Source organism: Danio aesculapii, chromosome 1, assembly GCF_903798145.1.
Source record: "Danio aesculapii chromosome 1, fDanAes4.1, whole genome shotgun sequence".
In the NCBI taxonomy this organism is placed as follows: domain Eukaryota; kingdom Metazoa; phylum Chordata; class Actinopteri; order Cypriniformes; family Danionidae; genus Danio; species Danio aesculapii.
In genome coordinates, this window is record NC_079435.1 from 29,189,756 (window position 1) to 29,206,777 (window position 17,022).

Sequence of the window (17,022 nt, forward strand, 5' to 3'; positions counted from 1 at the left end):
TGATGACCTTCTCGGCCAATCACAAGCATTTTTGTCGAGCACGTGAACACAAGGGCAAATCAGCGCTGTTTAAAGAAAGCCATCAACAGTGCCTTAAATGTTAGCAGAAAATCAATGGTTTTTCTTTTAATTCAGTATCGTGACAAGTCTAATATAGTGAAAAAAGTCAGTATATTAACTTGAGTTTGATAAAAGGCATTTAAAACGTGTGTTTGGGAAAGAAAACTTTAGCTAACTAGTGCCATTTTCCTTAACTTAGCTGAAAATGAGCTCTGATATCCCTTTTTATTTTCACCGTTCATTCAGAACAGACCTTCGGGTCACTCGGAAGGCGGTGAAATTATAAATTTGTGTCACTTTATCTTCCCTGATAAGATATACAGCCAAGTACACAATGTTCCAATGTATCTCCCAAAGATACTTCTGGGTTTCTTCCCACCGCAGCCTCGATTTCGCTATTAAAAATGGTGGCCGCATGAAATCAGTCTATTGAGTGCGAGGTGGCATCAAAGAAAAAGAGTTGGCTGATCAATTCATGACCATAAATAAATGGAAAACACTCGTGAATCACAAAGTACAGAAACTGTTAAGATCAATAATATGATTTTGTTTACATAGTTTCATCAATCAATCAATCAACCAATAAAAAGCAAAAGCAATTCAAAAGATTTAAATTTTATTTAGATAGTGTACAGTTGTACTATTTTTGTTTAAGGGCTTTTATAACAATGACTATTTTTATCAAATGTTGATTAATCTTTAAGCTAATACTGTTATTCTAAGTCATAGGTCTCAAACTGGGTTCCTGGAGGGCCACAGCTCTGCACAGTTTTGCTCCAACCCTAATCAAACACATCATCCAAATAATCGAGGTGTTCAAAAGAATCTTGATCTCCTTGATTAGTTGCATCAGCTGTGTTTGATTAGGGTTGGAGCAAAACTGTGCAGAGCTGCGGCCCTCCAGGAATCCAGTTGGAGACCTATGTTCTAAGTAAAACTGTTTATCTATTTATTTTATTTACACTTTTATAATATTTTTGATTGCACTTTATTACACACTATGATTCATTTGTTAAACATTAGCAAATAGTTAATTCATTATCTGTCTTGCATTAACTCTACATTAACAGATGTTAGTAAGCAGTTTATAACTGCAGATACAAATGCTCTATTCTTGACTTATATTATTTTTTCATTACTAAATTAAATATTGCATCATTTACAAACCAGTTATTTTAAAGAAATTGCTGGTTTTTACAGATTATTTAGAATGCGTAAGTAAATGATTAATAAACTATTCAAATTAACATTTTTACATCTTATTATTCAGGCATACAGTAATAGTTAATTTGTATGGTATTAAATGCGTTATTAACTCAACTTCATCCAATTTTGTGAGCTAATCTAAAGTGAGGACTATTTATGCTTTGTAAATTCCTTATAAATGACAATTAAAGGCTCAGTTATATTCTAAACAGGAAAAATAAAACTAAAGAAATAAATAAAACTTTATTCATTTCTATTCATTTAAAGATACACAAATTAAACTGTTTCAAATGAAAAATAAATCTTTCCAATCTTAACTAAAATAAAATTAGTGTACAGTTTAAACATCGCTAAATAACCTTGAAATGTTGCATCATAACATATTGTTAAAATATTATATTGTTGTTGTTTTATCCTGTTTTATGTTATTTTTGACACTCCTGTTATTCGGCAGTGTTTAAACTATACAGTAATTTTACTTATTAGATAGACTTTTTAGATTTTTTTTTACATTTTTTTAAATATCCTTGTTGTAAATAGGCAATATTTTTCTCTTCATTATTAAATCTTTTCACCAATAATCAAGCGATATTAAAATGTCAACTGTTTAATTTTACAGCTGGTTCAAGTTCTATAGATGAATCTCAAAAGATGGACCGTCCATCTATCTCTGTAATGTCTCCGACTAGTCCCGGGATGTTGAGAGACCTCCCTCTTGTACTGCCAGGCCAGCTGTCGGTGAGTGTAAAGAGGAAAAAAAACTCTTTGCAATGAAAATATTTAGCCCTGTTTTCTCACCTGAACAGCAAGGTGGTGTGGTGACAGCACTTAGATTTTTTTTCTGCTTACAATTAAATATTTTACTGCCAACACTTTGAGATCTTTGAAGAAGTGTTATTTCTTTTTACCAAGGTGAAATTATGGTATGATAAAGTGGGCCATCAGCTTATCGTCAATGTTCTACAAGCACGAGAACTGCCCCCTCGACCAGATGGACGACCCAGGAATCCCTACGTCAAAATGTATTTTCTTCCTGATAGAAGGTAAACGTGTTGAAAGTATTATATTTTATACATATTCTATATTTTTGCATTTTCAAAGAGTTATTGGTTTGCATACAAAGCTGTGCAAAATTTTGGGTCTATAAAGAATTATGCTTTTACTGAGTTTGCAGAATGTTTATTTTTCAGTATTCTTTACTTTGTTCATCAAAATATCTTTTTCCGGGGTTTTCACCTTTATTTGAGAGGACAGTAGAGAGTATTGACAGACATGAGGAGCAAAGGGAGGAGCAGAGAGAGGGGAAGGGTCGGCATAGGACCGCTAGGCGGAATTGAACTCTGGTCGCCGTGAGCACCGGAGTGCATGTGTCGCCGCACTAACCACTACACCACTGGCGCTGACAAAAAAAAAAAGACATAGTTTTTACAAATATATTAAGCAACACATTTTTTTCAATATGTTAATATTGATATTTCCTTTTCTATTATTGCAATAACTCAAATTGTAATATATTTCACAATGTTACCGTTTTAACTGTGTTTTTTAATCAAATAGAGTGCTCAGCATAATTGAGTACACCCCAATTTGGAAAATAAATATTTTTATCAATTTCTCAGTAAATATAGTCAATGTATTTTGGTGCATTTAAACAAAACATATTTATTAAACAGATGTATTTATTAAAATAAAATGTTAGTCACCAAACATATTTAAAAATTGAGAGATAAAACAAATCAATTCACAGAAATTATTGCAAAAAAATTACAACCTACAAAATTTCAACAAAATGTTTTTGCTTCTCTTGATATTTGCTGTTTTTAAATTTGTATTTAATATTTTCCTATAACATATAAATTTGGGTGTACTAGTTTTTGGACCGTTATGGTAAGTTATTTTGTTAGATAAGCTACAGATTTGGCTTCATTACTGACTAATCTAATGTTTATGCACAATATAATATTGTATAGCTTCCTATTAAAAATATGAATTTAAAAGATTTTAAGACTTAAAGATTTGTACTGGGGTGAGGGATTTAAAGATTTGAGGGGTGTACTTATGCTGAGCACTGTAGTTGCAGCCTTAAATGATCATTTAGTATTTTTCAAAAGAAAAGGTTTAGATTGGTACCCTCAAAAACATTAGTATTTGGAATTTTTTTTAATTAATTTATTTGTTCCCCCTAGCACTGGCTCTGTACTGAAGAATATGACCTGCACTTGTTTTTGTTTTAGGGATTGCTGAGTTTCTAAACTGTTTTTTGGGCTAAAAGAATGAATAATAAGCAGGCGGACATTTAATTTCCTTTTTAAAGCTTATTTTGGGAAGAAATCTGTAAAATGTAGCAGTATGTTACCTCTTTTGTTTTATGTTTGTTTTATGTTTGCATTGTTGCACAAAATGTGTATTTTTTAATATTATTTTCTTTCTGTTCATCAAAGAATCTTGAAAAAAAATAACATATTAAGCAACACAAATGTTTTCAATAAATTAATATTGATATTTTATAATATTGCAATAACTCAAATTGTAATATATTTCACAATGCTACCATTTTAACTGTGTTTTTTGATCAAATAGATGCAGCCTTTTATGATCATTTAGATTTTTTTAATAGTAAAGGTGTAGATTGGTGCCCTCAAAAACACTGTTATAGAGGTATTTGGAATATTAAAATTTAATTTATTTTTTCCCCTTGCAGTGTAAAATTGCTGAGTTTTTGAAATGTATTCTGGGCTAAAAGAATTCATAATAATTAGGCGGACATTTTATTATATTTTCAAAGCTTATTTTGGGAATAAATCAGTGAAATGTAGCAGTATGTTAACTCTTTTGTAAACGTACTACATTCCTTTAGTGACAAAAGCAAGAGACGGACAAAAACGGTGAAGAAGAGTGCAGAGCCAAAGTGGAACCAGACGTTTCTGTATTCTCACGTCCATCGCAGAGACTTCAGAGAACGCATGCTGGAGATCACAGTTTGGGATCAGCCCAGAGCCCAGGAAGAAGAGAGTGATTTTTTGGGAGAGGTGTGATATGATCAGCGTATCTATATCGAGATTCTAAACCACACAATATGTTGGGGAAACCAGGGCAATTGTAACGCATTCAGTTCCTCAAGTCAGGCTCATTAAAAATATATGTGTCAGCCTACATTTTTGTGAAACGTAAAATACATTACTTCAGATACATTTCATTGCATGTTTTAGATGACAAATGCACTAGAGGGCACTGTCTATATTTTTATGAATCTAAAATATGTTACTTAGGGTTCTTTTCTTGTACATTTTGTACGATACACATCCTTCTTGTACATATTCAAACATAGATACATAGAGTTGATGATAATATGTCCCTGTAAATATCCTTACTGTGATATTGAACAAAAGTTGTTTTCTTTTTACTGCCCCATAGCATTCATTTTGTCTAGAAACTTCAGGCAAACCTTTATTCAAGTATGTTTTTGCAGTTTCACAAAAGTGTAAGCTGAATGCGTTTATTTCTAATGAGCCTAATAAATTCCTTTATTTTTTAAATATTTTTTATTTCAGTTTGGTCTCATCATTACAGAGACCAGGAAGGGATGTGATGGTGGAGGGAAAAAAGGGGTGCAGGAAAAAAAATGGGTGGGAGAAAAAAAACATATCTTTTTTTAAATATAGTCTTTATATCTTTTTTTCAATTTTGCATTCCCTCGCAAAAACCGTTTTTCCACAAACATTTTAATATTAATTTCAACGTGCTTTCAAGATTAAAAATATATGAGAAATATGGGAAAATACTTAATGATAGGCTGATAGCGAGATAATAGGATAAAATAGCCTACGAGAGAATCCCAGCAAAAATGGGAGGGTTGACATGTATGAAGTGAACAGGAAGTGTTTGTGGAAAAACAGATTTGCGAGAGAATTCAAAATATTTTTGCGAGATATCACAAAACATCTTTGCGAGGGAACGCAAACACTTTAAAATATATATTTTCCTGTCACTCTGTTTTTTTCTCTTTCACCCATTTACCCCCCCCCCCCCACCCCCCATGCACACACACACACACACACATACATCATCACATTCTTTCCGGGTCTCCGGAATCATCACCTTCTCGTGATCTCATTTGTGGTGTTAATGTCAATGTATTGAGCAAAACATATGTTTAAAACTAAAATATAGCTCAAATATAACAAGGTACACTGTAAAAATATCCGTAATTTAAAAAAAATATTTTGTGATTCATGATATATTGTGGCACGAAAACCTTGTAATAATCTGCCAGTACATTTTTTTTAGTTTGCATACTTATTTCTTTATATATAATTTATTATACATTATATTATTTCAAACTACTAGAATGTCAATAAAAGTTACTTTGATAAACCGCAGAGCTGAATTTCAACATCAAAAGTCGACAGAGCCTAGATTAAGGGTCCCATAATGCAATTCACAACTGTAAATAAAAGGAAAACACTTGTGAATCACAAAAGATAGAAGCTGTTAATGAACAGATATTTTTTACAGTGTATAACAATAAAAATTCAAGTAACATTATTAGACACTACATCAGTATTTACTTTGAGGTAGTGAATATCGCATATTTTTTTCAGTGTTACAATTGCCCCAAAACAATGCTCACCAAGGAGGTGATTGTAACAGCTTGACTTCTTGCATCCCATTTAATATAGTCTTTTCCTCATTAGTGAAATATATCAAGAGTATTATTAAATAGTGCACCTGTATTTGTATCTTGTATAAAAAGATGACAAATAATATGTGAATTATGTAGGAAAATGTAAAAAAATTGCCCCCTGGTTTCCCATACTTGAAAGGATTCATTTTATTTCAAAAAGTAAAACCTTAATGCAGTTCAAGTATTCATGTGCAAGGCAGTTTTATCACAGCATTTTCTGAAGTAATATGTTTTTTGAAGTTATTGTGTTTGCATGCTTTTAAGATTGTCTTATTTTTCGGGTATAGTGATTTTCTGGTAGACTTTGTGTCCTTTTGCCCTTCAAATAATTATTCTTGCATAGTTCAAATCCTTATTTCTGGCTTTCTCCTTTTTCTAGATTCTGATTGAGCTGGAAACAGCTCTTTTGGATGATCAGGCACACTGGTACAAATTCCAGACCCATGACGTGTCGTCGTTACCGCTGCCCCAACCATCCCCTTGCCTCCCGCGCAGACATGTTCATGGAGACAGTCCTAGTAAAAAACTGCAAAGTAAGTGTGAGCTGGTGTATTTGTGCCAGTAGTGTGTTTGTGTGTCAATAGGAAGAGGAAGGTGGTTGATGAATTGAAATGTTCACTTCCAGAACAAAAATTGAAAGATAACCTACACACCTCTTTGAAAATACCCTAGACTTTAATTTCTTTCTTTAGTCATACAGAAATTTAGGTTTTTGCTGAAAACTTTTCAGAAATTTTCTTCAAATAGTGAACTTCAGTGGTGGCATTTAAACTGCAGTTTAAATACAGCTTCAAAACATACTGTAAAAGCTGTAAAAGATCCCAGTCTGGGAATACGGGTCTCGCCTAGCAAAATAGTAGGTCATTTTCTAAAAATCGATTCAGTTTTTAAGTTACTGATTGTTTGTTGCCAGTGATTTTGTTGTAGTTCAGCACGGCCGGTGTCCTGACATTTTATCCTACCCATCAGATTATGCTGCCAACATTGTATTTGAATGGTTCTGAGGTTTAGGTTAGGGATTAGGTAGGTTAGGGCAATATTACAGCTTCATATCACACTACTCCACATTAAAAGATTGTAAAATCTGATGGGTAGCATATTGCGTCATCAAAATGTGCTACCTACATTTTTAGATGGGAGGTATAGGACAAACTAACAAGGTAGGACAAATCAACAGAAAAGCAGACCAACTTTTAAAATGATAAAGGAACACTTAAGACTTTAAGTTTGTTCTAAATGGTCCATCTGTATGCTTTGGAAGCATTATTTGAAACATATAAATAATATTATGCTGTTTTCCAGACATAATCAAAGGTGAGAATCAATTTCAGCAGTGAAATGTACCCATTCCGACTTTCAGTGCGGTCCAGCCAAATGTGCATCATGTTCACAATTTTACATTTTTCATGTTTCTGTGTTTTAGACATTATTTCTGAAACAGAAGAAAAACAAAAAAATAGCTCTTTGAAGTTGCTTTAAAAATGTAAATGGTAAGGTTTAAACTCATGGGCACCACTAAAGTTCATTAAATGGAGAAAATTCCTGGAATGTTTTCTTCAAAAAGAATCAATTGTTTACAACTGTAGAAATAAAGAATGATAAGGGAGTTGATAGGCTATATAGATTAAAGGCTAGATTTTGCTAGGCTTTTTTCATGTAATAATTTTAATAACGAGTAAATAATAGGCTTACAGTGGGTGCATGTAAACTTTAAACCACATTTAAATACAATTGTTAATTGTCTAAAATAGCTTTCAATATCTACAGATGCTAACAAGTCTCCACCTATCTCACCTCATGTGATTTCTTGCACTCTACATACAGTCACATCTACACCATAGTAAAAGTTTAGATATGTCATAAACCAGTTGTTTGGTTGTGCACTGTTTGAAATTGTAAATGCGGTTGACACTCCTAGCTTGTGAATTGAATTATGGAACCTTGATCTCTGCTCAGATTATACTTTTGATGTTCCCTGTCGTATAACTATGTGAGTATCATTGACATTGAACTGTAAATTAATGGACAATTAATAGCCAGTGTCTTAAACTTCCAGTTTAAATGACCTTTATTATTCATCCAATCGTTATTTTCACAGTTTAGATAAAGTGTGTTTAAGATTTCCCAATGCTCTAAAATGCTACTATTTTCCTTCATTCATTGGTCAGTGTTATGTGATCTGTTTCATTCATTTGAAATGTGAGGCAAGTGTTTGTTTAAAACTATTAACAACTTCACATGAGTGAACATCTAATAAACACCAGTCAGACTATTTAGTCCGTATAATTTCAAACTAATGTTATTTTTAGCTAACATTTTATATATTATTTAAAAAGCATATTTATAATTGCATTATAATAACCATTCTAATACAATGTTGTGAGCTCATTTTGAATGATAACTGTGTTTTTGATTGGCTTTTGTTGCAATATTTACTTTAAATGATAATCTTAATCTTAATTAAAAAGGTCACTGTAATCAATCTCAATGCAGCAATGCAGCTAACAGATCATTTAGAGGAAAGGAATAAAGTGAAATCACTAAACAAGATGTTACTAAACACAAGAACAAAATCAACAGCTACTGTATAAATAAATCGAGCAAGTGATTAAACATCACAACCATATTAATTATTCATTGACACTGAGAAGAGACTAAATGAGATTACAGAGCTAGTTTGTCACACACACAGAAATACAATTGCTATTAAAGCAATGAAACAAAGCAAAAATGTTGAAAGAAACCAAATTGAATTGCTGCGTCTTCATAAGATGAAGAAAAAAGGTCAAATTGAAATGCCAGTTACATTACAATTATATGTTTTTCTTGTACTGTATATTCAGCAGTTGAATTGTATGCTGTGTATGTGTGTGTGTGTGTGTGTGTCTCAGGATCTCATCGCATCATTGAAACAGATTATGATGATGGTTTAACAGTAGTGTCCTCAGGTGGGTGAGGGCAATGATTACTCTGTATGAAGAGTAGAAACTCAACACAGGCTGAGAGAGAAAGCTACAGTAATATCAAAGCTAACATTAATTGAACTGTATTGTTTTTGCATCTATTTCTTACTGTTCCTTTAATCCTGTTTGTTGTTTGCAAGCTTATTCATTCTTAAACAAATACATGTTCTTAATTGGCACAAAGATGAAAGCATAAGATCAAAAAAAAATTCAAAATGGCTGTGTATGAATAAAATAGAATAATGAGTTATGAAAGAAGGTTATGTTAGGTTCTGAAGTATACAAAGGAGTCTCTCTCCCCCTGTGCTGGGCTGTAGAGTGTCAAACTGAACCACAAAAACACCTCACATGAACTGTGCATGGACACTGTGGAGGAATGACTATGTAAGTCAATTACTTTCTATGAAAACACACTTTTTTATCATAAGACCTGTTTAATTTTGTTGTCAAGCTGGAACAGAAAGTGGTTATAAAGAGATTATATTAACGTATGACAGCATGTAACAGGATTAATATGGGTCTTATGACAATGGATGTCACCTCCTTTGCATGCCCGAAAAGCTTGCTGTAGTATTTAGAGTGTAGAAGATAAAAATGCTGTGGCTGATATTTTGATGTTTTCTACTGTGTTCCATGCATATATTGAACACAAGAGTACTGCAAGTCATCAGACCTGCAGGAAACACTGTGAACTGCCATTTATCTTGGATATCCAAGATAAAATCCAAGGATTGATGTTTGGACAATCGATGTGATTGATATTTTGTCATATTTGCACCAATATAGTTGTTTCATAAACAGCAGTCATGTAAATAGTGAGGATTTGATTATGTGTCTGTGGGTGTAGTTCCATCAATTGCCAATGTTTGTTGGAATGATGGATTTGGTAAACATTGAATTGCCTGAACCAATAACTGAACTTGGGATTTTTGACTGGGTTCTATAAACCTGATGATATGAACTGTAACAATTGTTTCAGTTTTACTTCATCCTTTGGAATTGAATGCAAAGTGGAATTACATTTGCAGCGCAGAAGCAGCATCATCTCAACATGTTTTGTTACAAACTTTATAGGTTTATGCAGGAATTAAAGGATTAGTTCACCCAAAACTGAACATTTAGTCACTGTTTGCTCAACCTTAAGTGGTTCCAAACCTTCATGAGTTTCCCAAAAGAACATAAAAGAAGGTATTTTGAAGATAGATGAAAATTGGTAGCCATTAGATATGTTTCATCCAAAGGTTTGGATGCAAAATTTTGATTTGGATGCACAAAACATGAATATCGCATAAAAGATCTGGCACCAAATATCAAAAGTAAAAACGCAATTTGCTGTGGTAGGAGAAGCGTGAATCTTTTCTGCCTCTGCAATGAACGTGTGGTGGCGTTTGAAGGCATGAGATGCAGAGCACAGATGCTCTTGATTCTGGGGGTAATTAATAATATAATAGGCCTAACACTAATACTGAAATGTTTAAGGCAGTTTAGAATGACCAAAACAACATTTCAGATGTTTTACAATGTGTTCAGTCTGCTGGTTTGTCCATTCACACACATTATTATCATCACATGATCTCTTATAAGATAATCACATGACTTTTTTTAATGCGCATACTGGAATTTGTAAAAGTGTAACAGTAAAAGTGAAACAGTAAAAGTGTTTCCATTGTAGTTTATGTGCATCTTTTCTTATCAAATAAAAAGTTTATCCTACTCAGTTATGCGCATATGTTTTTTTTTTGTTGCACTTTTTAAAAACGTATGCGCATCTTTTTCTTTTGTGGAAAAATGGAGGAGGTCAAACAGCTCTGGAATAAGTGAATAGTGAGCAAATGATGACAGATTTTAAGGTTTTGGTGAGCTATTTTCCTTTACCATTATAATTACTGATGGCTCATTTCAGGCATTTAGAATTAATTGTTTATTTCGGGGAAAAATAGCCATTTTAGTAATCCATCAATTGTGTATTTTGATATTTAAAACTTTGTTTGGGTGAAACTTTGGATGGGTGATAGTAGTGTCACAATAGTGCTTAATCCACTGTTTATCCACTCACAAAATTTTTTCAACACTGACTGGGAGACTGATCACTTCCTTACAAAATCTGCATTTTAGATTTAACTGCGTATATATATATATATATATATATATATATATATATATATATATATATATATATATATATATATATATATATATATATATATATATATATATATATATATATATATATATATATATATACTGTAAATGATGATAAAAATTTTAGACGGGAGCAAAAATTAGAATGTAAAACTTTTAGGTACGTCGGCCGATTTTTTATCACTTGATTGAATGGGCATTATCAGTGATTATCAGATAATCGATATGGGCCAGTAGAAGCCAACTACTAGTAGGCTTAGAAGGCTGTTATCATCCATCCACATGGTTAATCAGCTATAGATCACATACGGCTGCGGCTGGAAGTTAACGAGAATTATTTATATTGTTTATTAAATTTTCCATTAATTGTATTTTATTAATATCTACCTCTACCCCAACCCTAAAACCAATCGTCACAGTAATGTAAAAACAGATCTGAATCTGGAGTCATCTCCATTGGTATAGCTGATTAACCATGTGGATGGATTAAAACAGCCTTCTGAGCCTACCGGTAGGTGTAGAAGGCCCCTACTGTCCCATATATATCAGCTAATAACCACTGATAATGCCCATTCAATCGAGTGATAACATTCGAATCGGGGGCTACGCACACAAATCGTGCAGAAGAATGAAATTTTCTCAAAGTTTGTCTAAAAGCAAATATTTAAGAGCAATTTAATAATTTTAGCTTTACCGTATCCACTTTGTATTTTTTACAGAACATTCACTTGATTGTCACAAAAATATTGTACCACTTACAGTCCAGTTTACATTTAAGTTCTGCATTAAATCCGAACCAATCTATAATGAACACGTTTAATAATAAAATCTGATTAACTTTTGTAATAGTACAATCACACTGCTTTTTTCACTTGTTTTTTTTTTCTAGCATGTGTAGATGAGTAGCAATTGTGCTGGTGCTTCAGCACAATCTTTTGGCATGAATTGTTGTAGTAGTTTTAGAAATGTGTGGATGTGTGTGTTACTGTAGCTCTCTAATGTCTGAAACTGTAGTTATAGTTTTGAATAAAACCACTGTATGACACAGAGTGTTTGTGTATTAAAGCAGCAGAGAGGAACTCCAGAGACAGAGAGAGGTCAAGCACACTGACTGTACCTGAGAGACAGGCGGCCATACAGCATCGCTCGCGGTCAGTTTCTCCGCACAGGGAAGACCAGTGTAGAGCTCGCTCTCGACCCGCACACATCCCTATGCAGAGGTGAGATTCTTCTATGATGCATAATACCTTTTTTGTTTATTAACATTAAATGATTTTTTCAGAATATATTATAATGTTCTACTGTTGTTTATTTATTATCAGTTTAGATTCATGATCAGTCATTAATAATAGTTATCATTTTCAATGTTATACATGCTTATTTTTTTAAACTGTGATATTTTTTCCAACATAATTTTTTACTGAATAGAAATATTTTCTTTAAGTGAAGTGCTATTTTGGGGTTTCCGCCTGGATTTTGCCTACTCAAATAAAAAGCTCCTTAAATCCACATGCAAAGGTATAAATGCAAAAAATTGGTATCATTTTAAAGAAAACCCTTTAAATTTTCATAAAATACTGTTAAAAGTGATTAAAATAATTGTATATGTTGTCTGTGTTATAATAAACTTCTCAAAAAAGGCGTTTTTTTTTTGTAAACTCAAATTTGAAAGTGTACCTTTTAGGTTCTGTGTGGTCTAGGTTGCTGTAATTAATTTTGGTGGTTCCTGCACATGTCAGTGATCATTGGAAATCATAGGTCTGTATTGGGCCAGTACGGGCCTTAAAAAATATAAAGAATGGGGAAGTAAATGACATCACGTACACAGAAACGGGAACTGTTTGTCCCTGAACATATAAATATTAGTTTCCTAAGAATCATCTGACACTAAAGTGTGGAGTGAATGGCTGGTGAAAGTTCAGCTTTACCATAACAGAAATAAATGACATATTAAAATATACGATAGTAATCTGAGTGTGAATTACAGGGAGGGTTGGAGGGATTGACCATCCTAATTAAGGCTTGATCCCCCCTGAAGGATGTCAAAACATGATTTGTGGGGTGGTCAGCCCTTCGAAACTGAGAAAAAATTTCTCTCTGATCTGTTTTTTTAATAATTTTTTTTTAATAATAATGTTAATAATAAAATAATAGATATCCATTTGACCACCCCTAAAACGGTTGGATCTTACCATTGTAAATAATCGCGCCAATTAGTCTATGTGAGAAAAAAGTCATTCAACAGTCTCACACTGGCGGATTTAGAGCACTGGTAGACACTGTAAAAATTCACAAGACGTGGAAAAAAACATGTTTTCTCATAAAATAGGTGTTTTTTTTCTATGTATTGCCTAAAGGTAACATTAAATTATATGCATTGTTTGCATAGTTTGTCCTAAAGTGAGCCAAGATTGCTAATCAGGTCATAATACACTAAATAGCCTATCCCAAAAAAAAAACCACTGAAAACTTAAATAAATTTTATGTATAAATTAGATGTAATTCAAATAAACACATACATTTGATTCACTGATGCATGTACATCACAAATTAACATTACCAAAAAAGTTGACTCCCCCGATTGCCAATGTTCGCACACTGATAATAATAAGAATTTTATTGTATTTTTTTCAGCTAAATGCATACTTTGTAAATGGAAGAGACTTCTAATATTATTCTATTTATATAATAAAATTATTGTTATTATTATTGATTATAATAATAGCATTAATAATAATGTTACTGCTTAAAACTTTAAGTAAAATCAACTCTGTGCCAAAGTATTAACTTCAGCATAATAAGGTAATAAACTCAATGGAATTTTTCCACTACATGAACTGTATTACTGATACAGAAAATCAAGTTGCAACACAAAAGCTCAGAAATGATCAAATAAATTTACTCAAATAAATTAAATAACATAATGTTATAATAACTCAAATTTTTGTACAGTGTCCATCTCTTTCATAGGGCCTATTCATGGACGCATTATCATGCAGAGGTCGTACTTTCTTTCCTAAGTGTTATAATGTATGAATTTAATGCCAGGGGTGATACCGGCCCTGTGAAGTGTCTTGCCTCTCTAGAGGATGATTTATGTGTTCTGTACGACTCATCACCTTTCATCCTCTCATCAGGAGTCTGGATGAGATCCACCAGAACCGCCATCATTCCTACTCTCCCTCCCATTACCACGACTCCCACCAGGAACATCGATCCGGAGACTCCGACTATGAATATTCAGAGGACAGGTATAACTATTTAACCACTATAACTGCATTTTAAATAAAGTGTGTCGTTTAGCATATTTGCAGTTTATTTAAAAGAGTACTTTCTATATCAGACTGTATCATTTTTTAGCATATTTTATTATTAATGATAAATAGCATGAGGAATCTTGGATGTTTAAGGAAGTTTGATGTGATTTTTATACTGTGCCAACAAAATGTTTTATGCTGTTACTCTACTAAATACTAATACTACTAATATGACTAACAGTCATGGTTTTTAGTTCATTCCCATTAATAAAAGTACAAATAATGCTAAATACATGTCTGTCGTTTATTTTTTGTTACACGTGTTTGTTTTTTCTTTTCTTTGGTTTTCCTCACCATCCTCTTACTTTTCTTTTATGTTTGGTTGTCAAACTGTCAATGTGTCTCCATCAACCGTCAACTACAGCGAGGTCCTGGAGATGCACAGATCAATCCGAGGTGGGAGTGCTGAGTGCCTGCATACAAACAGGTAAACAAAATAAATAAACAAATAATAATGTAAGCTTAACACTGGAACTACCTAATGTTCTTTAACTATTACGTTAGCTATAGCAATCATTCTGACCATTTATAAGACATTAAATATTAAATCTATTTATTTTGTATTTCCAATTTCTGGGTGGAAATAGGTTCATTTTACAACTTCCATTAAGTTAAACAGTTGAGTTTTACCATTTTTGAATCCATTCATCAAATCTTTGGGTCTGGCGGGAGAACCTTTTGCTTAGCTTAGCATAAACCATTTAATTAGATTAGATCATTAGCATCTCACTCAAAAAAAATAAAAATAAAAATAATAAATTAAATAAAAAAGGATTTAATTTTTCTATTAAAAGCTTGACTCTTTTACATTGTTGTACTAAGACCGACGTAAAATGGAAAGTTGCTATTTTTTAGGTCAATATGGTTAGGAACTATAGTCTCATTCTGACTGAATAATAATGGAACTTTGCCACCATACCTTGACTGCAGCAGGCACAATGATAATATGTAGCACTGTTGACTATCTAGGGACTATTTTTAGGTGCTGCGTAATATCATTGCACCTGCATGCTGCAGCCATGGTACTGTGGCAAAGTTCCATTATTATTATTATTATACGCTATAATGAATATGGTTATAGAATATAGTTCGTATCCACATCAACCTTGGGAATGACCATTTCATATAGGCCAGCACATTCAATGGAATGGGAAAATGTAGCAGATGCTGAAATTTGTTTAGTCAATTGGACTGTTATGGGCAGTCAAGGTAGAAATACTCAGAGCTCTTTTGTGTTTTGTAATTTTAATAAACCAACAATGTTAGAATGAAATACACACAGGATATTAGGAAAAGTCAAGTTATTATAGTTATAACAACAAAGTTATTAAACTTTTAATAATGGTCAAAATGACTGCCTCTGTAGATCTTGTGTTGTTAGCTGTATACCATATTTCAGTCTTCTTTAGTTTTTTGCAGTTATGTCTTGCTAATTATAGCATGCAAATTTTATGTTAATGACATATATACATACAAGAATATAAATCACATCTTTTTTATGATATGAAATGCATAGAAGATTATATAATGCAATAAAGCATAAAGCAAGCGGAACATCCATAAATCGCATACATATTTGGACCGATGCCGACTGAGAGAATTTCGTTTTAAATAAATACATTTAGACTTGAAAATAGGTTATTTCCAATTTTCAATTCAATTATAATGTCTGTTTATAGTCACGTTTAATTTTAGCATCTGAGTAGCATTGAATTTACAGAATTTGATGTGGAGTGTGAGAAACAGAGATACAGGTTTATAATGTTGCCTATTTCATAATCTTTCAGTATTAAATAATTACTTGTAGACCAATTTAATGTATATATTTATTTATATAATGCAGAGGGATATCGCACAAAAGCAAGATATGGGATTAAGCTGGAATTTTCAAGTTGGCTGAATTTAGCCCCGGCTCAGTTGCATGAAAACTGGCAAAATTAAGCTAAATTAAGTTACTAGTATTTATCTGTTAGTTTCACAGTGAGTGCTACTTGACATTAATCAGTTTCCTCTACAGTTTGTTAGGGCCCTCAATTTTTTGTACAGTAAATATAGTACAGTAAAATATTATATATTACAAGTCAGAGATTTCTGAATGAAGGGTGCATTACTTGATTTTAAAATAATTGAAGGAAACACACACTATCTACTATCTATGATTATTAACATCAACTATATACAACTGAAATTAAAACACACACTGCCTAAAACCAACAGTCTTTTTTTCTTATATAAAAAAGTGAAAATAAATAACTCGCACTTTTGGAGACAAAATAAATTATTTTTAAGTAAATAAAGAAGAAAATAAGCAGCATCTCTTCTAAATAAAATAACTCTTGTATAACCTGTAAATAATATTTTAAACAGTGCATATTTTCATGTAAATAATTATTTTAATGTAATAGAAAATATGCTGTCCCAAGGCATCTCTGATGCAGCTTCCATTCATCGTCAATGTAATGCAAAGTAAGGCTCAAGAATCATCCTACTTGACCAGAGATCAGATGTGTCTGCAAAGTGTAGCTAACAGAGTGGGGTCACAAGACTCTACACACAGTAGTGAAAGTAAATGAAAAAAAAATCAACCTGGAAAAATTAGATTGATTATAGGTTCTGAATGTCGATTACTTTTCGATTAATTGCCCAGCCC

General features: G+C 32.4%; 1 protein-coding gene across 1 annotated transcript in view; it reads left to right on the forward strand.

The window, feature by feature from the left end:
- The window catches only part of rims1b (regulating synaptic membrane exocytosis 1b), a 109,945-nt gene that overhangs the window by 63,433 nt on the left and 29,490 nt on the right, over positions 1–17,022 (forward strand). Inside the window, exons 10-17 of the mRNA XM_056458421.1 lie at positions 1,886–2,004; positions 2,179–2,309; positions 4,124–4,295; positions 6,330–6,483; positions 8,842–8,898; positions 12,125–12,275; positions 14,193–14,306; positions 14,737–14,799. Coding sequence (XP_056314396.1) covers positions 1,886–2,004; positions 2,179–2,309; positions 4,124–4,295; positions 6,330–6,483; positions 8,842–8,898; positions 12,125–12,275; positions 14,193–14,306; positions 14,737–14,799 — 961 coding nt within the window. The remainder of the gene's footprint in view (positions 1–1,885; positions 2,005–2,178; positions 2,310–4,123; positions 4,296–6,329; positions 6,484–8,841; positions 8,899–12,124; positions 12,276–14,192; positions 14,307–14,736; positions 14,800–17,022) is intronic.